Here is a 21,904-nt window from a genome sequence, read left to right on the forward strand (position 1 = left end):
AATATACGCAGCAAAGAACCGGTGAACTGCATTACAGCAGGTCAGACTACTTCTTCATTAATGCTGACAAAAGGAACCTGGTCGAAGACTGCAGAATCAATGATTGCGAAATATCTAATCATTGGTCTGTTTCACTCATCCTTGATTTGAAAAATCAAACCCGAGAACTTAAGATTTTTTCTTCCACAGTGGATGACCTGCCAGGAGATGAGAACCTTACAGAATTATGCCCTGACATTATTCTCTTAACAAAGGGGGAGGCTGAACATGAAAAGTATATTAATAAAATTAAAGAAGAAGAAGGAAAAACGAATTGGACTGTGCTCTGGTCAGATCACAGTAACGCTGCCATTCTGGTGACAAAGAGACGAGGGGACATACACATTTTATTCACTGCTTATAAGGAAGATTGTGTGATTTTGCACTGCAGAGTCTTTGGCATGTTTCACACTTTTGTAAGTGTATGTCATCTGGAAGGAACCCAAGAGAATCTCCAGAACATGTTACAAGAAATAACGCCCAGTTATTCAGGAACCAAAGTTATTGGTGGAATCTTCAGCACCTCAGGACAAATAAAGAAGAAATTGATGAACGAATATAAATTTCATGAATCTGCGGACAGGTCCATGCAATTGGCCTACTTCATCCCTGCTCAGTTGACACAAATCTATAAAATTGAAAAACAAGAAAAATTTTTGTTTCTGATTTTTACAGAAATGAATGTTGATGATTTAATTCGGTCACTGGGCCAACTTAAAATTCACCATTGATTCTCAGCTGCTACAAGAAATATATATTGATGAGGAAAACTTGTTATTATAAAAGATTACTCTGTGGAAAAATCAATTGTCTTGAATACTAAAATTTAACCAAATCATTCCCCCCCAGAAACAAAATTTCAGATTTTTGCTACCATATTGACAAGGTGACTGTCGGTATATTTCAAGAAATGAAACAATATGATGAAAAAAAAATCACTTGTGCGAACCTCCATTAGAAAGACTGGGATATCTGAAGGACACTCTTTCCGCAGCAAAGGGCTCCTCCAAAGATGATGTCTTAAGGCTGGTGTATATTTCTGCATTGAATTAATGCTGTTAGTATGGTACCATAGGCTGCACCTTATAGTGCCTGCTTACAGAAAGGTGCTAAGCAGTGACTACCTTTCATCAATGATTCTGCCCACATTCTAGAACTTTTCATGCATCACTAATGATGAGGAATTACAGAAAAAAATCTTAATTTCATTATTGTACCTGTATGTTAAACACAAAAAAAATAGGATGAAAAGCTTCAGCTAAGTACAGCAACTCTAAGCTGCTCTTAATGCATGTAAGTGAGAGATGGTGTGAGTGAGAAATGGTGTAAGTGAGAGATGGTGTATGTGAGGCGGTGTATAAGAGAGATGGTGTAAGAAAGATGGTGTAAGTGAGAGACGGTGTAAGTGAGAGATGGTGTATGTGAGAGAGAGATGGTGTATGTGAGACGGTGTATATGAGAAATGGTGTAAGAAAGATGGTGTAAGTGAGAGACGGTGTAAATGAGAGATGGTGTATGTGAGAGATGGTGTATATGAGAGATGGTGTAAGTGAGAGACGGTGTAAGTGAGAGATGGTGTAAGAGAGAGATGGTGTAAGAGAGAGATGGTGTCCTGCACCAGACTGGCGTCCTACCTGGAATATCTCCTGCCTGATGTTCACCTTACAGTTCCTGGATCACCATGAACATAAGGAGATTACAGGCTTCTGGAGACGGATGGACAGAAACTAATAAATGAAAGACATGAAGGACACCAGGGTGTAATACAATGTATCGTACATTATATCTGTAACATGAATGTATTACTGCTTTTGAGCTATACATCAAAACATTCAACCACCTACCAACTGCTTATCCAGCATGGGGTTTTGGGTTTAATGGATACATAATGGATTCATAAATAGGATGTTTATGATTAATATGCTAATTCTTAGTATTGTAATGTTTCATAGCTAAAAATTCTAACTTAAAATCAGAATTTGACCTGATCTGTCGCTTTTTCATTATAAGCTACTGTGTCTGTTAATTTGTTGGGAAATTAAATTTTTAAAGCTGCAAATATGTAGCACCTTGTTGTTGGGATATTTTTATGCCTTGTGTACCATGTGGAGTAGGGATGCACTTTTATACACGCTGTGCCTGTTGTGTGTATATAACTGTACTATCACTCTGGGGACACCGTCTGTGAAATATAAACGTAGATGTAAGTAACCTGCTGTCCCTGGTATTATAACTCCTGCCTTACTGTTTAGGATCGTGGTTATGGACGCTTCATGTTTACCTGGGATGTACAAAGTGTGTGTGTGTGTGTGGGTGGGGGAATCGGGGACAAATAAAGTATATTCATTCAGTTCTGTTTCTTCTCTTCGTGACAGCACACACAAACACACACACCCTGGTCCTCACCCAACAATCTGACTTATTTCTTTTCGTGTTTCCTCTTTTTCAAATGAATTCCAGATTCCTGTCAATTTCAATGTGTTTCACAGGGGCCTGGCCAAGCAAACAGCTTAACACTTGATAGTGACAAATTCTAATATTTCATACTTGAATGGGGTTTTGCCAGCAAATGCACTGTGCAGGAATCCATCTTAATCACTGCAAATTAATGTACCTAAATAAGTTACCGAACAGCGCCGACTATTGGCAGAAAATGAAATTAAATATAAATTATAAAGTCAAAAAATAAGAGTAAGTGACATTACAACCAGTGCGAAGCCTAAGTGAGCCACTACACCTCCTGTGCCCCCCGCACACTTCATCACCCAATGTCAATTTGTCTTCAGTGACTCAGTTCACGTTGTGCTGATTCCAACACCATAATATCCAGTCAGATGAGTACTACAATGTATGGAATAGTATACCTTATGATGAAAGTCCATCTAGATTTTATTTTTGAACCATTAATGTTGCGTTTAATAATCAGATCACATCCAACGGGCCATCGCTAAAAGCAACACGCCCTGAAGATTTGAACCTGGAGAGTATGTAGAGATATTAATTAACTGGAAAAGGTGACGTATCACTGCAGTTTAAGATGAAAGCTGGTGCGGAGGCAGGCGATTTCCTGGGTGCCGCTGGAGACGGTAATCTGGGCTTCGTATTCTCCGTTAGCGAGGAACGACGGCAGCTCGACGTCGCTAATGTTCCAGACGGTGGGCGGCAGGTGAAGCGCCACCTGGAGAAGTAAGGGGCAGGCTGTTAGACGGCTGTTTCATGCTCATTACAGAAAGAACTGTTTCTATAAGTCCACGATCATGTCTCATACTCACTATTAAAATATGTCTGTCCTGTGTTTTTATGTAATTAATGTTCTCTATAGCACCCCGTCCCCCTCATCTCAGGGACCCAGGAAAGGGCCCGGGGGGGTGATTCTCTGTAAGCCAGTACAGCAAAATGTGAAGTCTACGTATACGACATCTTAACAGGCAGCCATGTTGTTTGTGCGCCCCGACTCAAAAAGTCACTGCCCCCATCGAGCAGGTAAGTTTCAGAAACTAAGAGTCAGAAGACTGTAACTAGCCTGCTGCTGAGCAATAACACGCTGCCTGAATAATGATCTCCTAAATAAGGAAAGCGCTCATTTAATATTTGGTGTAGTGACTGTCTGTGCCCAGCAGGGGGCCACAAATCCCAACCTCCGCTGCTGGAGAACATACAGCAACAGAAAGAATAAGAGACCACTCCATGTATTTAAACGAATCTGCATTTGAAAATCCTGGTTTAATAATGATTCTGCTGGCAGAAGGCTACGCTGAGCAGCAGGTTGCTTCCAGGTTCAAAATGTCTAAGGCAGCAGTAAACAAGAACAAGGTGAAGCAGGAGACACTGGGAACGACCAGAAAGCAGCCAGAAGCGACATTCTGATGCCAGAGATTACTGCCAACTTATCTGACAGTTTCTCATGAATCGGAGGATGACATCAAGTGAGCTTCAAAATAATGGGAAACATTAAGTGCAGGTGTGACGTGCACTGCTAGGACAGTTTGTGTGGTAGTTCCGATGTTCAGGTGTGTAAAACTGACATTGAGGAAATGTTCAGGCCATTTACTGTGGATGGGTCTTAGACATATACTTCTTGTTGTGATTTGACACTCCATGAAATAGCTAAAAGAAGCACAAAGAACTTTCTGATGGTGGGAAAAAGTAAAAAGGTAATAAACTTACAGGGAAGTTTGTGGGCTGGGGGTAGGACTGGCACTCCAGCTACCAGAAAAAGCTCACACTGGTCCATTCGGAACCCACTGCATGGCTGCACCAGGATCTCATCCCTGAGGTGATGCACTGCGTGGTGAGTGGGCTCCTGGGTTCTTCTTTATCTCAAAGTTCTTTTTGACTACGACTGGTTACTAGAATCCCACCTGTCTTCTGGTCCTACTGGTTAATATTATTTGGATTTGGTATCCTGTACATATCGCTCTGCACTCACTTTTTCCTGAATTTCAGCTGTGATTCTTGGATTATAATTTTAATCTGTTGTCCCAGAGTACAATCCAATAAACCGACAAACTGTCTACGTGAAACGAGAACCTCTTTCATTACACTAGACATCAGCTGCTTTGTTGCTCCCCAGCTCTAGTTGCTAAAAACTGAAGGGAGGAACTCTAAGAGTCCGCAAATTGTACGTGAAAATGCGTCAAGTCACATTAATGAAATATTACTGAAATCTCTGGTTGCACCAACACCTCATTAATAAAACCAACACATTAAATGATCTTTATGTTACTACCTTTTACGTATTATATCATTTTTTATTTGTGCAGCTTTTCATTGTACAGTGTAATTGACTGTTTACTATGCCCAAGACAATACACTCCTGAATCTTTAGAATTTCTATAAAACAATATTCCACTGGTTAAAGCTTTGTGAGCTTGTAACCTTGGAGTGGTTGGTCACTAAGTGTAGGTAGGAGTCCAGACTAAGGTCCTGCTGCCCCTTAAGATGTATGATTACTGCTACCCTCAGGATTCCCTCAGACACAGCGACGTCGCATAAACGACACAGAGACTCATATGCCAGTAACTGAGTAATATTTATTAACCCAAATAAAGTCTTTAAAAAGAATACAAATAGCCAGTTAACAAAATATCAAAACACGGCTAAAATCACAGATCGTAAGCCAGGACGGGACAGTTCAGCTACAAAACCCAGAGTACTGGCAGTCCAGTTCTAGATGCAAACCTAAGCCAGTATGTAAGCCAATGAGAGTGGCTACCTGGGGGAAGAGGGGAAAGGAAATTCAGCACAGTAAACACACCAAGAGCTCAAGTATCAGGGTGATATATCACTAACACACAGAGTCACACAGCAAACCATAACGTAGGGCGAGTGTTTATTGACTCACACCTTAGTCACTCCATGCGGTGCAGGAAAGGCCCCACCAGACACCCCCAGAACACCAGCATCACGTTCACAGCTCTATAGATGGAAAGAGAATAAAGGATAAATACGCTCAGGACTCACACACAAATTAGAGCAGCCAGCACTCCAAGGCTGAACTTAATAAAAAAGGACATATTCACCAGCAGTAGTCACTGCCAGTCAGTCATTATAAAAGCCACAATCAAGATACCAGAGAACAAACCACATCACCTTATAACAAACGAGAGAAACGTCGTCTTGTTGAGGGAGATGTTTTATTCGCAACTTTACTCGGTGGTTGATGGCTGACCATGAGGTGACACTCCTCTGGTCGTGGGTGACTTCAGTGCGACCACCGGCACTGACAGGGCTGGCTTTGAGGATTGTGTCGGTCCCCATGGGTCTGGAGATCAGGGTGACAGAGGTTCCATGTTCCTTGACTTTGCGAAAGGTCAGGGGCTGCAGGTTACTGCATCCGGGTTCCAACATCCTAAGTCAAGACGTTGGACTTGGTACTCCAATGCTGATGGTGCAGCGAAGGAGATCAATCACATTGTCTTACTTGGGGGCAACTCCTGTCTGTACCGGGAACTAAGGAGGACATGGTGAAGTCAAATTAAGTGGAAAAACCCAGGGACATCTTCTTTTGACTGCATTTGTGAAGCCCGAATGGATCCCCTTCTTCTGGCCAAACTACATTTTTTCATGGTTCAATCACAAGCATCTCAACCATTTCTTGCTAAATACCAGACAGGTGTTCCCATGATGCCCTTCCTTTGAAAGGACCTGGCAGACCTGATCTGGGTAAATATTCAACACCACAATAACAACAGCAATAAATGAACATGCAAACACGCACATGTGAACTTAACTCTGATTTTATTTTCAGACTCTCCTTCAAAGCTTCATCATTCATTTCATTACCTAAGTCACTGTTAAAGAGTCAATAGACAGAGCAGAAGCTATTGTATTTGTTATCACACACAAGTCACTTTGGGGGAATGAATGCATTATAATCCTGGATGTCCATTATCTCAAAAACTTGAATCAATTCAGGAAAAGTAATTTGATTTTTGAATTCAGCACCCATAAAAATACCCTAAATCTATTAAAAAAAAACCTTGGCACCTGAAAAAATATATTTTTTTGCAGACCTGTGTAACCGATACTTCATTGATTCCTGTAAGGAACTTGTCTTTATGCCTCCCTCAACTTGCTCTTGGTAGAGTCAGCTGTCTGCGAAAGGCTGCCACCCGTGCTGGGTTTACCATCAAGACTATACCATCACGCTGGTCTATGCAGGGGAGATTTAGTGGGGTTCAGCCATTCTTAAGAAATATGGGACAGAATTTCCACACACCCCCCCCCATCCATGATTCAAATTATCGAGGGGGGGCATCCCCACGGTAAAATTTGCCAAGCCCGGATGCGACATCTACATAAAACTCCAAGAGAAATCGCTAGATGCTTTAGATAGATAGATGGATAGATAGATAGATAGATAGATAGATAGATAGATAGATAGATAGATAGATAGATAGATAGATATTTCTCTGAATGTGCTGTGCAGAGGGTGACTGACATTGTCCATAATGAACAGCAATTTGTTCACAGTAACTTACAATTAACAAAGAGCTGGAACACAGCAACCTAACAAACACTGCGGAGTAATACTACTGGGGACCATTAGGAACATAAAGCTCCGCAAACAGAAATCCAGGCACAGAAGGGAAAGTGAAAGCGAGGACAAAAATCAAAGACAAACACACAATAACGAACACAGGAAAAACTGATAATACTTAAACAACTCTGGCCAACCTCAAACCCATGATTAGAGGGTTTTCCATCTTAGGGCCAGACATAACCATAAGAAACCAAACAAAATACAACAATAGAGTTTTGTCTTTGTTTTTTTGGAAGCAATACAAGTATCTACAGTATTTGTTAAGGTCATTTCCATGGAAATGTTAAGGGTTTTGTGTGATTTCATGAGGGGGGCTAATAATTCTGGGATTACAATTAAATACAGATTTTTGATGGAAATTAAATTTAAGGAATGATTAACATAAATCACGTCCGTCTCCCAGCTCTAAATCACTTAAGTCTTGAGGAACAATTTTAAGTTAAAATCAATACTCAGTAATGACTCACTTTTTTGAAAATTCTGGAAGATTTTTATATGTCTACTTGTAAAAAAAAAGTGCAAACACACACAGGTTCTGTCTTACCTCTCGGCTCTCTTTGTTTTACCCTCCTCAGAAGGACTCATTTCAGAAACAGCTCCTTTCTCCTTACCCTCCTCAGAAGGACTCATTTCAGAAACAGCTCCTCTCTCCTTACCCTCCTCAGAAGGACTCATTTCAGAAACAGCTCTTCTCTCCTTACCCTCCTCAGAAGGGCTCATTTCAGAAACAGCTCCTCTATCCTTACCCTCCGCAGAAGGGCTCATTTCAGAAACAGCTCCTCTCTCCTTACCCTCCTCAGAAGGGCTCATTTCAGAAACAGCTCCTTTCTCCTTACCCTCCTCAGAAGGGCTCATTTCAGAAACAGCTCCTCTCTCCTTACCCTCCTCAGAAGGGCTCATTTCAGAAACAGCTCTTCTCTCCTTACCCTCCTCAGAAGGGCTCATTTCAGAAACAGCTCCTCTCTCCTTACCCTCCCCAGAAGGACTCATTTCAGAAACTGCTCCTCTATCCTTACCCTCCGCAGAAGGGCTCATTTCTGAAACAGCTCCTCTCTCCTTACCCTCCGCAGAAGGGCTCATTTCAGAAACTGCTCCTCTATCCTTACCCTCCTCAGAAGGGTTCATTTCAGAAACAGCTCCTCTATCCTTACCCTCCTCAGAAGGGCTCATTTCAGAAACAGCTCCTCTCTCCTTACCCTCCCCAGAAGGACTCATTTCAGAAACTGCTCCTCTATCCTTACCCTCCGCAGAAGGGCTCATTTCTGAAACAGCTCCTCTCTCCTTACCCTCCGCAGAAGGGCTCATTTCAGAAACTGCTCCTCTATCCTTACCCTCCTCAGAAGGGTTCATTTCAGAAACAGCTCCTCTATCCTTACCCTCCTCAGAAGGGCTCATTTCAGAAACAGCTTCTCTCTCCTTACCTCCTTACATGTTTTTTTTTCTTCACTTAGAATTGAGATCGCAGTTTTCTTTTACGATTCTTGAATACTATATTTCACTCTGTTATTTAGCATTAAATATTGTCCCAATGAAATATCAACAAACAATATGTAGTGATGGATGATATATTGGTCTATGGGTAGATTACAGTTTGGGCCCACAGGGTCTGAGCCTAGGGGACCTGGGCCTTAGGGGGGGGCCCAAGTGATGTCCCCCACCTTGAGATGGCAGTCTATGGCCATTTTTAGAGTAATCTTTGAGTAAAAAAAGTGGTACTAGTTGTTCTAAGAAGGGCTATCAAGGGTAACAGAAAAACAGGACACATCCTTTCCATTTGTTAGATATTTTTCTCCCACAAGAAGAATATACCAACTAACTGTCATGCCCTCATCCATTGCAGTCACACACATATGAGTACCTATATGGTACTGAAAGCAAGGACCCAATTGGCCCTCTATTGTGAAATATGTGGACCTGGTGAAGTCAAATTAAGTGGAAAAACCCAGGGACATCTTCTTTTGACTGCATTTGTGAAGCCCGAATGGATCCCCTTCTTCTGGCCAAACTACATTTTTTCATGATTCAATCACAAGCATCTCAAGCATTTCTGGCTAAATACCAGACAGGTTTTCCCATGATGCCCTTCCTTTGAAAGGACCTGGCCGACCTGATCTGGGTAATTATTTATCACCACAGTAACAACAGCAATAAATGAACATGCAAACACGCACATGTGAACTTAACTCTAATTTTATTTTCAGACTCTCCTTCAGCGCTTCATCATTCATTTCATTACCTAAGTCACTGTTAAAGAGTCAATAGACAGAGCAGAAGCTATTGTATTTGTTATCACGCACAAGTCGCATTGGGGGAATGAATGCATTATAATCCTGGATGTCCATTATCTCAAAAACTTGAATCAATTCAGGAAAAGTAATTTGATTTTTGAATTCAGCACCCATAAAAATACCCTAAATCTATTAAAAAAAAAACCTTGGCACCTGAAAAAATATATTTCTTTGCAGACCTGTGTAACCGATACTTCATTGATTCCTGTGAGGAACTTGTCTTTATGCCTCCCTCAACTTGCTCTTGGTAGAGTCAGCTGTCTGCGAAAGGCTGCCACCCGTGCTGGGTTTACCATCAAGACTATACCATCACGCTGGTCGACCTCATCCAGAGATTCACTTACCTGGGTAACAACATTCATGTCTCTGGTGACTCTTCCTATGAAGTCAACAGATGGATGGGAGGGCATGGGGGGGGGGGGGGGGTCATGAGGTCACTACAAAGAGGTGTGTGGCTCCCAGCACCTGTGCAAGAGGACGAAGGTCCAAGTCGTTACAGTCCTGGTCCTCCTTGTCTTGCTGTGTGACTCGCTCACCAAGCTGACCTGACCTGATCAGACCTGATTTGAGTTTCATAACTGTGTGTTGATCAGGACCTGTATGGAATCACTGGTTTTTCCAGCCTGTAATTATTTTGCATGAGTGTGAATGAGCTCAGCTGACTCTTTGTTCCTCCCTGGTTGCTCCACCAAGCTCCACAAAGCTCCCTAATAACAGTGAGATTAATCACGCTGCACCCATCTCCACCCCGACCTCGGAGTGTAAGTTGAAATATGAACATTGTTTCAAATCAAAACTGAACTTCAATAGTAATTTTCCCGGTTCACCTTAAATAAGAGACTGAAAACATCTAGTAGTCTTTGCTATAAGCTGAAATCATTTGGGATTTTCCATAAGGAGCCTCACAAGGACCTGAGCAGGTCATCTGGCTTCTACTCTAGTCTAAAAGGATACAAAAGTACCACATCTATCCATCCTAACCTTACATAACAGGACATTAAGGAAAACTGGACTTGACCTCCTAAGTTGGACACACAAAGCCATAATCTTGCAGGAAGTCATCTCTGCCAGATTTTGCTTTGGTTGTTCTTGATTGTGTACCTAGAGTATGGAATAGTCTTCCTGTTAGTATAGCGCAACTAAAATCCAAACTAAAATCAGAGCTCGGTGAGATTTTAACAACTCTGAGCTATTAGTTAGGTTCTCCCAAAGCGAGCATGATGGGCCGAATGGCCTCTCGTTTGTAAATTTCTCAAGTTCTTCTTACTGTTTATTGGGAAAATAAAAACAAATAAAAAAGGGAACATACATCCATCCATCCATCCATTTTCCAAACCGCTTATCCTACTGGGTCGCGGGGGGTCCGGAGCCTGTCCCGGAAGCAATGGGCACGAGGCAGGGAACAACCCAGGATGGGGGTCCAGCCCATCACAGGGCACACTCACACACCAGTCACGCACACATTCATACGTACGGGAAATTTAGCAAGTCCAATTAGCCTCAGCATGTTTTAGGACTTCACTTTGGGGAATGCATTATTATCATGGAGGTCCATTATCTCAAAAACTTGAATCAAGTCAGCAAAAGAAATTTGATTTTTGAATTCAGCACCCTCAAAATACCCTAAATCTATTAAAAAAACCTTGGCACCTGAAAAAATATTGTTTTTTTGCAGACCTGTGTAACCGATACTTCATTGGTTCCTGTGAGGAACTTGTCTTTATGCCTCCCTCAACTTGCTCTTGGCAAAGTAAGCTGTCTGCAAAAGGCTGCCACCCGTGCTGGGTTTACCATCAAGACTATACCATCACGCTGGTCGACCTCATCCAGAGATTCACTTACCTGGGTAACAACATTCATGTCTCTGGTGACTCTTCCTATGAAGTCAACAGAGGGATGGGAGGGCATGGGGGGGGGGGGGGGGGGGTCATGAGGTCACTACAAAGAGGTGTGTGGCTCCCAGCACCTGTGCAAGAGGACGAAGGTCCAAGTCGTTACAGTCCTGGTCCTCCTTGTCTTGCTGTGTGACTCGCTCACCAAGCTGACCTGACCTGATCAGACCTGATTTGAGTTTCATAACTGTGTGTTGATCAGGACCTGTATGGAATCACTGGTTTTTCCAGCCTGTAATTATTTTGCATGAGTGTGAATGAGCTCAGCTGACTCTTTGTTCCTCCCTGGTTGCTCCACCAAGCTCCACAAAGCTCCCTAATAACAGTGAGATTAATCACGCTGCACCCATCTCCACCCCGACCTCGGAGTGTAAGTTGAAATATGAACATTGTTTCAAATCAAAACTGAACTTCAATAGTAATTTTCCCGGTTCACCTTAAATAAGAGACTGAAAACATCTAGCAGTCTTTGCTATAAGCTGAAATCATTCGGGATTTTCCATAAGGAGCCTCACAAGGACCTGAGCAGGTCATCTGGCTTCTACTCTAGTCTAAAAGGATACAAAAGTACCACATCTATCCATCCTAACCTTACATAACAGGACATTAAGGAAAACTGGACTTGACCTCCTAAGTTGGACACACAAAGCCATAATCTTGCAGGAAGTCATCTCTGCCAGATTTTGCTTTGGTTGTTCTTGATTGTGTACCTAGAGTATGGAATAGTCTTCCTGTTAGTATAGCGCAACTAAAATCCAAACTAAAATCAGAGCTCGGTGAGATTTTAACAACTCTGAGCTATTAGTTAGGTTCTCCCAAAGCGAGCATGATGGGCCGAATGGCCTCTCGTTTGTAAATTTCTCAAGTTCTTCTTACTGTTTATTGGGAAAATAAAAACAAATAAAAAAGGGAACATACATCCATCCATCCATCCATTTTCCAAACCGCTTATCCTACTGGGTCGCGGGGGGTCCGGAGCCTGTCCCGGAAGCAATGGGCACGAGGCAGGGAACAACCCAGGATGGGGGTCCAGCCCATCGCAGGGCACACTCACACACCAGTCACGCACACATTCATACGTACGGGCAATTTAGCAAGTCCAATTAGCCTCAGCATGTTTTAGGACTTCACTTTGGGGAATGCATTATTATCATGGAGGTCCATTATCTCAAAAACTTGAATCAAGTCAGCAAAAGAAATTTGATTTTTGAATTCAGCACCCTCAAAATACCCTAAATCTATTAAAAAAACCTTGGCACCTGAAAAAATATTGTTTTTTTGCAGACCTGTGTAACCGATACTTCATTGGTTCCTGTGAGGAACTTGTCTTTATGCCTCCCTCAACTTGCTCTTGGCAAAGTAAGCTGTCTGCAAAAGGCTGCCACCCGTGCTGGGTTTACCATCAAGACTATACCATCACGCTGGTCTACGCAGGGGAGATTTAAGGGGGCTCAGCCATCCTGAAGAAATATGGGACAGAATTTCCACACCCCCCCCCCCCATCCATGATTCAAATTATCGAGGGGGGGCATCCCCACGGTTAAATTTGCCAAGCCCGGATGCGCCATCTACATAAAACTCCGAGAGAAATCGCTAGATGCTTTAGATAGATAGATAGATATTTCTCTGAATGTGCTGTGCAGAGGGTGACTGACATTGTCCATAATGAACAGCAATTTGTTCACAGTAACTTACAATTAACAAAGAGCAGGAACCCGGCAACCTCACAAACACTGAGGAGTAATACTACTGGGGACCATTAGGAACATAAGGTTCTGCAAACAGAAATCCAGGCACAGAAGGGAAAGTGAAAAGTGCAAAAATCAAAGACAAACACACAATAACGAACACAGGAAAAACTGATAATACTTAAACAACTCTGGCCAACCTCAAACCCATGATTAGAGGGTTTTCCATCTTAGGGCCAGACATAACCATAAGAAACCAAACAAAATATAAGAATAGAGTTTTCTCTTTGTTCTTTTGGAAGCAATACAAGTATCTACAGTTTTTGTTAAAATCATTTCCATGGAAATATTAAGGGTTTTGTGTGATTTCATTAGGGGGGCTAATAATTCTGACCTTAACTGTATAGCATGATACACGGTGCCACTGTGGCATTGATGACTGTTGGCTTCTAATGTAGCATATAAAGATTCCTGGTGTTTAATGCTGAATACGTAGTTAGTGGCACAACATACAGACAAAGTATCAACGAAGCCCAAATGCTCCCTCAAAACAAAGGCTACCCTGACTCACGGGCTTAAAAAAATAAATAAATCAACCATGATGCACAATTCAAATTACCCCACTGTGACCACTGTCTGGTCCATTAGTATTTAGCTTTGGCTTGCAAATTAGCAGAATGTAGAAAAGTCTTCCTTCTTGATGACATACAGTAGCTGCATTCTATGTTATTTTTAATCAGGTTCGTGTTTTGACAATTTACCTTAAAGTGTCCGCCTAACTCTAACCCTAACCTTAACTCTAACCCTAACCCTAACCCTAACCCTAACTCTAACCCATATACGACTCCATAAAAGATGCTCACAAGTCAAATGCATAATTCTTTTTCATTAAATTGTCACCTATCCTATAACTCACTTTAAACAAATCTATAACTAAAAGTAACATTAGTACTAAATTATTACAGCAACATTCATTACAGTAAATCTGGGTAATTAGCATTTTTTACAAGATACAAGATATTTTATTTGTTGCATACATAGTTACACAAGTACAACATGTAGTGAAATCTACCCTGAATGACCCGTAGACTGCAAATCAAAATTAGAATTAAGAATAAATCAAGAGTTAAAAATTTTACAATAAACTAAAAAGTTACAATAACTAAAATAGAATAGAAATACAGAAGTTCTAATATAGGAAATAATCTTAAGGTTAAAAACTGTACATGTGCATATGATGACAGAGCTTTGTATTTAAAGGGCAAGTGAGAGAATATGTATATTTGATATCTGACATCACATTTCATTCTCATGGTGCAATGAAAGCTGGCTTTTGGATGCACTGGCCTGCAAAACTCCACCATCAACTCCTTAGTCTTCCTGGCAATGAGCTGAATTAAATTTTGCTGGCACCTCTCTGCAAAGTCATTGATGAGTCCTTTGTATTTACACTCATCGCTCCCATCCTCTTCGTTTTACCAGGGTACACAGAAAGATTTACCAGGGATCTGAGATGGACAAGAAGCTCGTGAGATGACTATTCAAATCATCAAATCAATAAAACACTAAGAATGCCCTTGGCATTTAATGAAATGGATTTGAGGTCCGGAATGTTCTTAACTGTGTGATCAGAACCTGCTTGAAACCACTGTTTTTTTCCAGCTTACCCTAGATTAATTTAATTAAAATAGTTTCTGAGTTATTAGAGTTTTGTTTTTTTAGGTTGGGCTGCTTCTTCGTTTAGTTGTTTACCTACTGTAATCATCAGTGAAGAAATTATAAGTCATTTCTATTCATCCTGGGCAAAAAGCCAAAGAGCAGATGCTTTCACAGGCTTTGTGTCCAGCTACCCTAGTTTGTCATGGAAACTCTGAGGAAAGTGAGTTAAGACAGCAAGAGTCTTTAGCCTTGGTAGTCTACAGCAAGTGGAAACGTGTGTATCAGTAATGAGGTTCCAAAGACCCAAAGATACACAGGAATGGAAGGACCTGGGAGAGTGACCAATGTCACCATCTGAACCAGAGAAAGGCTAAAATGATAGAGATTACAGAATGATCCCCTCAGACAGTGCTGCAGATCTGCTGGGAAAATCTGTGGGGATTATTCTGTTTCAATATGGGATTATTGACAACATTATGTATTCTTCAGAACTACAAACCAAAAGGAGAAGTAGCAGGAGAAAAGGAGGAGCAGGAGGTGGGGAGTGAGTGAACATCATCATGACACACCGATAAAAACCCCAAACCAGCAGTTTCAGTCACTTTAGTCTGAAGCTCAAAGTTTGACTCAACATCCAGTAGCGTGAAATGGTAATAATTTCTCATAAAACAAGTAATTGGCAAAGGTAAATTACTGTCTCTGTTTTTTTGTTTTCCTGTACTTCTTAATTTTTTACAACCTTTTTCTGTTTACACATACTTTATTTTATGGATGTTTTCATCCAAAATATCATACAGTTGAGCTTAGCAGTGAAGTCACTCTACAAGAATTGAATCCGCGACCTCCAAATTCTAACCAGAGAATCCTAACCCACTGAGACACCCAGCATACCAACTGAAATCTGGGAGGACCAACAAACCACAGCCCTGAACAAACAGGTAAGAAGCCTATACATTTATATTAGGCGTGTAAATCGTAAGCTTTGCCATGATATGATTCGATCTCGATTTTACAAGACAGCGATTTGATATGTGGAAATACTTGAAATGTTACTGCAGTTGGATCCAGTAATGAATGACATGCATTTTCAATAGATAAAAAGATTTATAGTAAAATCTGAGACAAATTGCTAAATAGTTTATATAGATAGATACTTTGTTGTATAGAGGGTGGCTGACATTGTCCATGATGGACAGCAGTCAGAGTCCTTCAGAGTGGTTCAGAGTCCTTCAGAGTGGTTCAGAGTGGTTCAGAGTCCCTTTTCTCCGCCGCTCACATGAGGAGATCCAGCTCCATACTGTCCACATGGCCAGTTCTCCTCAGCAGCCGGTCCAACATCCCTCCTCTTAATGCTGACACCCCCGCAGACCACGGCATAGACGAGAACACTGACAACAACAGACTGCTAGGCTGTACTTACACTCTGGAAACATAGGAACATACTAAACTGCTTAAAATGTACTGTAATATATTGGTCTGTACGCTCTGCTAAGGTGAATCGCTAAATTGCTTTGTGTGGGAGATTTTTTCTACACATTTTTTGGCAGCATTTTGGCATATTGTCATGGTTTCATATTATTGTAATAAACTCCGAATTTTGGCTGCCGCAATGTTACCGATTACTCCATAGCTTATTACTAGTAAACACAACCTACAACCGGATACAAAGGAGCAATTCCTTTTGTTTCCTTAATCCTTTAAAAGTCCCACCATATGGCACCCACTCAGTCTCCGGGACAGTTACAGCACTGGACCGAACGCCACACACTCGATAAATTCCAGATACACGAGTGCAGTTCAGTCAGGACATCAGACCACTGCACATGACAGTGGAATCTAGCAATACAGCCCAACAGTAATAAGGAACACAGGCTCACTACCCTGTCCATCCCTCAGTATCAGAGCAGCACAAACATAGCGCAAACTCTACCAAAACACACACACACACACACACACACACACACATACATTTACATTTACAGCATTTGGCAGACGCCCTTAGCCAGAGCGACTTACATAAGTAAGACTCCAACTCCACAATGAATTCTTCAGATACTAGCTAAATAAAGACCCAGGCTATGAATACCGTCTATCTGAATACTCTGTTGGGAAAGTGCAATTTTTTTTTTTCACACAGACACACACACACACAGATATCTTGTTGCATAATAATAAAAAAGATACATGGCAAATGTACTTCAAAATGGGACAAGACAAGTGAAATGTGCAGTACAGCCCAAGGCATGACGGGTTTTATGTTTGCAGATCTGATATTAGTGTGAATACAGTCTTCAGTTCCACCAAGTGCCAATGGCAGCAGCACCGACAGGAGAAGTGGGCCGCAGAACTACAGAGCGAGAAGGACCTCTTCACATTCTCACTGTCAACGTTAGTGGACTGAAAACAAATTGGGATGAACTTAAACTTATAATCAGTGAGGTTGATGTTGTTTTCGTAACAGAGACTCACATTGGGAAAGGAAAGCAAGATAGGGTTGTTTTGGGAAATATTATGAAGGATTGGACAATATTCTTCACATGCTATGAGTCCAATTCGAAAGGAGCTGCAATTCTGGTGAACAATCAAAGGCTTTCAGACTTCAACCTTTTAGAGGACGTAGTTGATGATAATGGCCGTTATGTGATTGTGAGTTGCTATATATCAGGAACATTTTGCACTTTTGTAAGTGTGTATCACCACAGTGACGAAAGACAACTACTCAGGGAACTGTCTGAAAAAATAAAGCCGCTGTACTCTGATATTCTAGTGGTTGGGGGGGACTTCAACACTGCACTTGATGAAAAGAATGACAGAACGTGTACATCTGACAATCCTGGTCATGAGAAAATAAGGAAGGAGCTGCTGTCATTCATGGGTAAACATGACCTTATAGATGCCTGGAGAGACAAGAACCCTCCTGAAAAGACAAAAAAAATGGATAAAAATAAAAAGTACACTCATAAATATAGGCAAAAAGAAACAAAAGAACTGCATTACAGCAGGTCAGACTACTTCTTCATTAATGCTGACAAAAGGAACCTGGTCGAAGACTGCAGAATCAATGATTGCGAAATATCTAATCATTGGTCTGTTTCACTCATCCTTGATTTGAAAAATCAAACCCGAGAACTTAAGATTTTTTCTTCCACAGTGGATGACCTGCCAGGAGATGAGAACCTTACAGAATTATGCCCTGACATTATTCTCTTAACAAAGGGGGAGGCTGAACATGAAAAGTATATTAATAAAATTAAAGAAGAAGAAGGAAAAACGAATTGGACTGTGCTCTGGTCAGATCACAGTAACGCTGCCATTCTGGTGACAAAGAGACGAGGGGACATACACATTTTATTCACTGCTTATAAGGAAGATTGTGTGATTTTGCACTGCAGAGTCTTTGGCATGTTTCACACTTTTGTAAGTGTATGTCATCTGGAAGGAACCCAAGAGAATCTCCAGAACATGTTACAAGAAATAACGCCCAGTTATTCAGGAACCAAAGTTATTGGTGGAATCTTCAGCACCTCAGGACAAATAAAGAAGAAATTGATGAACGAATATAAATTTCATGAATCTGCGGACAGGTCCATGCAATTGGCCTACTTCATCCCTGCTCAGTTGACACAAATCTATAAAATTGAAAAACAAGAAAAATTTTTGTTTCTGATTTTTACAGAAATGAATGTTGATGATTTAATTCGGTCACTGGGCCAACTTAAAATTCACCATTGATTCTCAGCTGCTACAAGAAATATATATTGATGAGGAAAACTTGTTATTATAAAAGATTACTCTGTGGAAAAATCAATTGTCTTGAATACTAAAATTTAACCAAATCATTCCCCCCCAGAAACAAAATTTCAGATTTTTGCTACCATATTGACAAGGTGACTGTCGGTATATTTCAAGAAATGAAACAATATGATGAAAAAAAAATCACTTGTGCGAACCTCCATTAGAAAGACTGGGATATCTGAAGGACACTCTTTCCGCAGCAAAGGGCTCCTCCAAAGATGATGTCTTAAGGCTGGTGTATATTTCTGCATTGAATTAATGCTGTTAGTATGGTACCATAGGCTGCACCTTATAGTGCCTGCTTACAGAAAGGTGCTAAGCAGTGACTACCTTTCATCAATGATTCTGCCCACATTCTAGAACTTTTCATGCATCACTAATGATGAGGAATTACAGAAAAAAATCTTAATTTCATTATTGTACCTGTATGTTAAACACAAAAAAAATAGGATGAAAAGCTTCAGCTAAGTACAGCAACTCTAAGCTGCTCTTAATGCATGTAAGTGAGAGATGGTGTGAGTGAGAAATGGTGTAAGTGAGAGATGGTGTATGTGAGGCGGTGTATAAGAGAGATGGTGTAAGAAAGATGGTGTAAGTGAGAGACGGTGTAAGTGAGAGATGGTGTATGTGAGAGAGAGATGGTGTATGTGAGACGGTGTATATGAGAAATGGTGTAAGAAAGATGGTGTAAGTGAGAGACGGTGTAAATGAGAGATGGTGTATGTGAGAGATGGTGTATATGAGAGATGGTGTAAGTGAGAGACGGTGTAAGTGAGAGATGGTGTAAGAGAGAGATGGTGTAAGAGAGAGATGGTGTCCTGCACCAGACTGGCGTCCTACCTGGAATATCTCCTGCCTGATGTTCACCTTACAGTTCCTGGATCACCATGAACATAAGGAGATTACAGGCTTCTGGAGACGGATGGACAGAAACTAATAAATGAAAGACATGAAGGACACCAGGGTGTAATACAATGTATCGTACATTATATCTGTAACATGAATGTATTACTGCTTTTGAGCTATACATCAAAACATTCAACCACCTACCAACTGCTTATCCAGCATGGGGTTTTGGGTTTAATGGATACATAATGGATTCATAAATAGGATGTTTATGATTAATATGCTAATTCTTAGTATTGTAATGTTTCATAGCTAAAAATTCTAACTTAAAATCAGAATTTGACCTGATCTGTCGCTTTTTCATTATAAGCTACTGTGTCTGTTAATTTGTTGGGAAATTAAATTTTTAAAGCTGCAAATATGTAGCACCTTGTTGTTGGGATATTTTTATGCCTTGTGTACCATGTGGAGTAGGGATGCACTTTTATACACGCTGTGCCTGTTGTGTGTATATAACTGTACTATCACTCTGGGGACACCGTCTGTGAAATATAAACGTAGATGTAAGTAACCTGCTGTCCCTGGTATTATAACTCCTGCCTTACTGTTTAGGATCGTGGTTATGGACGCTTCATGTTTACCTGGGATGTACAAAGTGTGTGTGTGTGTGTGGGTGGGGGAATCGGGGACAAATAAAGTATATTCATTCAGTTCTGTTTCTTCTCTTCGTGACAGCACACACAAACACACACACCCTGGTCCTCACCCAACAATCTGACTTATTTCTTTTCGTGTTTCCTCTTTTTCAAATGAATTCCAGATTCCTGTCAATTTCAATGTGTTTCACAGGGGCCTGGCCAAGCAAACAGCTTAACACTTGATAGTGACAAATTCTAATATTTCATACTTGAATGGGGTTTTGCCAGCAAATGCACTGTGCAGGAATCCATCTTAATCACTGCAAATTAATGTACCTAAATAAGTTACCGAACAGCGCCGACTATTGGCAGAAAATGAAATTAAATATAAATTATAAAGTCAAAAAATAAGAGTAAGTGACATTACAACCAGTGCGAAGCCTAAGTGAGCCACTACACCTCCTGTGCCCCCCGCACACTTCATCACCCAATGTCAATTTGTCTTCAGTGACTCAGTTCACGTTGTGCTGATTCCAACACCATAATATCCAGTCAGATGAGTACTACAATGTATGGAATAGTATACCTTATGATGAAAGTCCATCTAGATTTTATTTTTGAACCATTAATGTTGCGTTTAATAATCAGATCACATCCAACGGGCCATCGCTAAAAGCAACACGCCCTGAAGATTTGAACCTGGAGAGTATGTAGAGATATTAATTAACTGGAAAAGGTGACGTATCACTGCAGTTTAAGATGAAAGCTGGTGCGGAGGCAGGCGATTTCCTGGGTGCCGCTGGAGACGGTAATCTGGGCTTCGTATTCTCCGTTAGCGAGGAACGACGGCAGCTCGACGTCGCTAATGTTCCAGACGGTGGGCGGCAGGTGAAGCGCCACCTGGAGAAGTAAGGGGCAGGCTGTTAGACGGCTGTTTCATGCTCATTACAGAAAGAACTGTTTCTATAAGTCCACGATCATGTCTCATACTCACTATTAAAATATGTCTGTCCTGTGTTTTTATGTAATTAATGTTCTCTATAGCACCCCGTCCCCCTCATCTCAGGGACCCAGGAAAGGGCCCGGGGGGGTGATTCTCTGTAAGCCAGTACAGCAAAATGTGAAGTCTACGTATACGACATCTTAACAGGCAGCCATGTTGTTTGTGCGCCCCGACTCAAAAAGTCACTGCCCCCATCGAGCAGGTAAGTTTCAGAAACTAAGAGTCAGAAGACTGTAACTAGCCTGCTGCTGAGCAATAACACGCTGCCTGAATAATGATCTCCTAAATAAGGAAAGCGCTCATTTAATATTTGGTGTAGTGACTGTCTGTGCCCAGCAGGGGGCCACAAATCCCAACCTCCGCTGCTGGAGAACATACAGCAACAGAAAGAATAAGAGACCACTCCATGTATTTAAACGAATCTGCATTTGAAAATCCTGGTTTAATAATGATTCTGCTGGCAGAAGGCTACGCTGAGCAGCAGGTTGCTTCCAGGTTCAAAATGTCTAAGGCAGCAGTAAACAAGAACAAGGTGAAGCAGGAGACACTGGGAACGACCAGAAAGCAGCCAGAAGCGACATTCTGATGCCAGAGATTACTGCCAACTTATCTGACAGTTTCTCATGAATCGGAGGATGACATCAAGTGAGCTTCAAAATAATGGGAAACATTAAGTGCAGGTGTGACGTGCACTGCTAGGACAGTTTGTGTGGTAGTTCCGATGTTCAGGTGTGTAAAACTGACATTGAGGAAATGTTCAGGCCATTTACTGTGGATGGGTCTTAGACATATACTTCTTGTTGTGATTTGACACTCCATGAAATAGCTAAAAGAAGCACAAAGAACTTTCTGATGGTGGGAAAAAGTAAAAAGGTAATAAACTTACAGGGAAGTTTGTGGGCTGGGGGTAGGACTGGCACTCCAGCTACCAGAAAAAGCTCACACTGGTCCATTCGGAACCCACTGCATGGCTGCACCAGGATCTCATCCCTGAGGTGATGCACTGCGTGG

General features: G+C 41.3%; 3 protein-coding genes and 1 long non-coding RNA gene across 25 annotated transcripts in view; 2 read left to right on the plus strand and 2 right to left on the minus strand.

Moving 5' to 3' along the window:
* The window catches only part of LOC125740601 (NACHT, LRR and PYD domains-containing protein 12-like), a 121,745-nt gene extending 114,062 nt beyond the window's left edge, over positions 1-7,683 (minus strand). The window contains exon 1 of the mRNA XM_049011956.1: positions 7,629-7,683. Coding sequence (XP_048867913.1) covers positions 7,629-7,669 — 41 coding nt within the window. The 5' untranslated portion in view covers positions 7,670-7,683. The remainder of the gene's footprint in view (positions 1-7,628) is intronic.
* Positions 1-21,904, plus strand: part of LOC125740607 (zinc finger BED domain-containing protein 5) — a 190,898-nt gene that overhangs the window by 61,691 nt on the left and 107,303 nt on the right. For 2 of the 20 annotated variants that reach the window (XR_007397697.1, XR_007397695.1), the window contains exon 4: positions 198-1,145. The exons of 14 other annotated variants lie outside the window; for them this stretch is intronic. The gene's annotated coding sequence lies outside the window, so the exon portion shown is untranslated. Of the gene's footprint in view, positions 1-197; positions 1,146-16,876; positions 17,215-17,770; positions 18,719-21,904 lie in introns of those variants that run through there. 4 more of the 20 variants (XR_007397698.1, XR_007397696.1, XR_007397703.1 and 1 more) reach the window with 3 other exon arrangements.
* LOC125740606 (uncharacterized) overlaps positions 1-21,904 on the plus strand; it is a 210,773-nt gene that overhangs the window by 2,486 nt on the left and 186,383 nt on the right. For 2 of the 3 annotated variants that reach the window (XM_049011980.1, XM_049011983.1), the window contains exon 1: positions 15,451-15,549. The exons of the other annotated variant lie outside the window; for it this stretch is intronic. The gene's annotated coding sequence lies outside the window, so the exon portion shown is untranslated. Of the gene's footprint in view, positions 1-15,450; positions 15,550-21,904 lie in introns of those variants that run through there. 3 annotated transcript variants of the gene reach the window in all.
* Positions 15,396-21,904, minus strand: part of LOC125740627 (uncharacterized) — a 50,654-nt gene continuing 44,145 nt past the window's right edge. Inside the window, exon 2 of the long non-coding RNA XR_007397713.1 lies at positions 15,396-15,453. This is a non-coding gene — a long non-coding RNA (uncharacterized LOC125740627). The remainder of the gene's footprint in view (positions 15,454-21,904) is intronic.

Source organism: Brienomyrus brachyistius, chromosome 4, assembly GCF_023856365.1.
Source record: "Brienomyrus brachyistius isolate T26 chromosome 4, BBRACH_0.4, whole genome shotgun sequence".
Lineage (NCBI taxonomy): Eukaryota > Metazoa > Chordata > Actinopteri > Osteoglossiformes > Mormyridae > Brienomyrus > Brienomyrus brachyistius.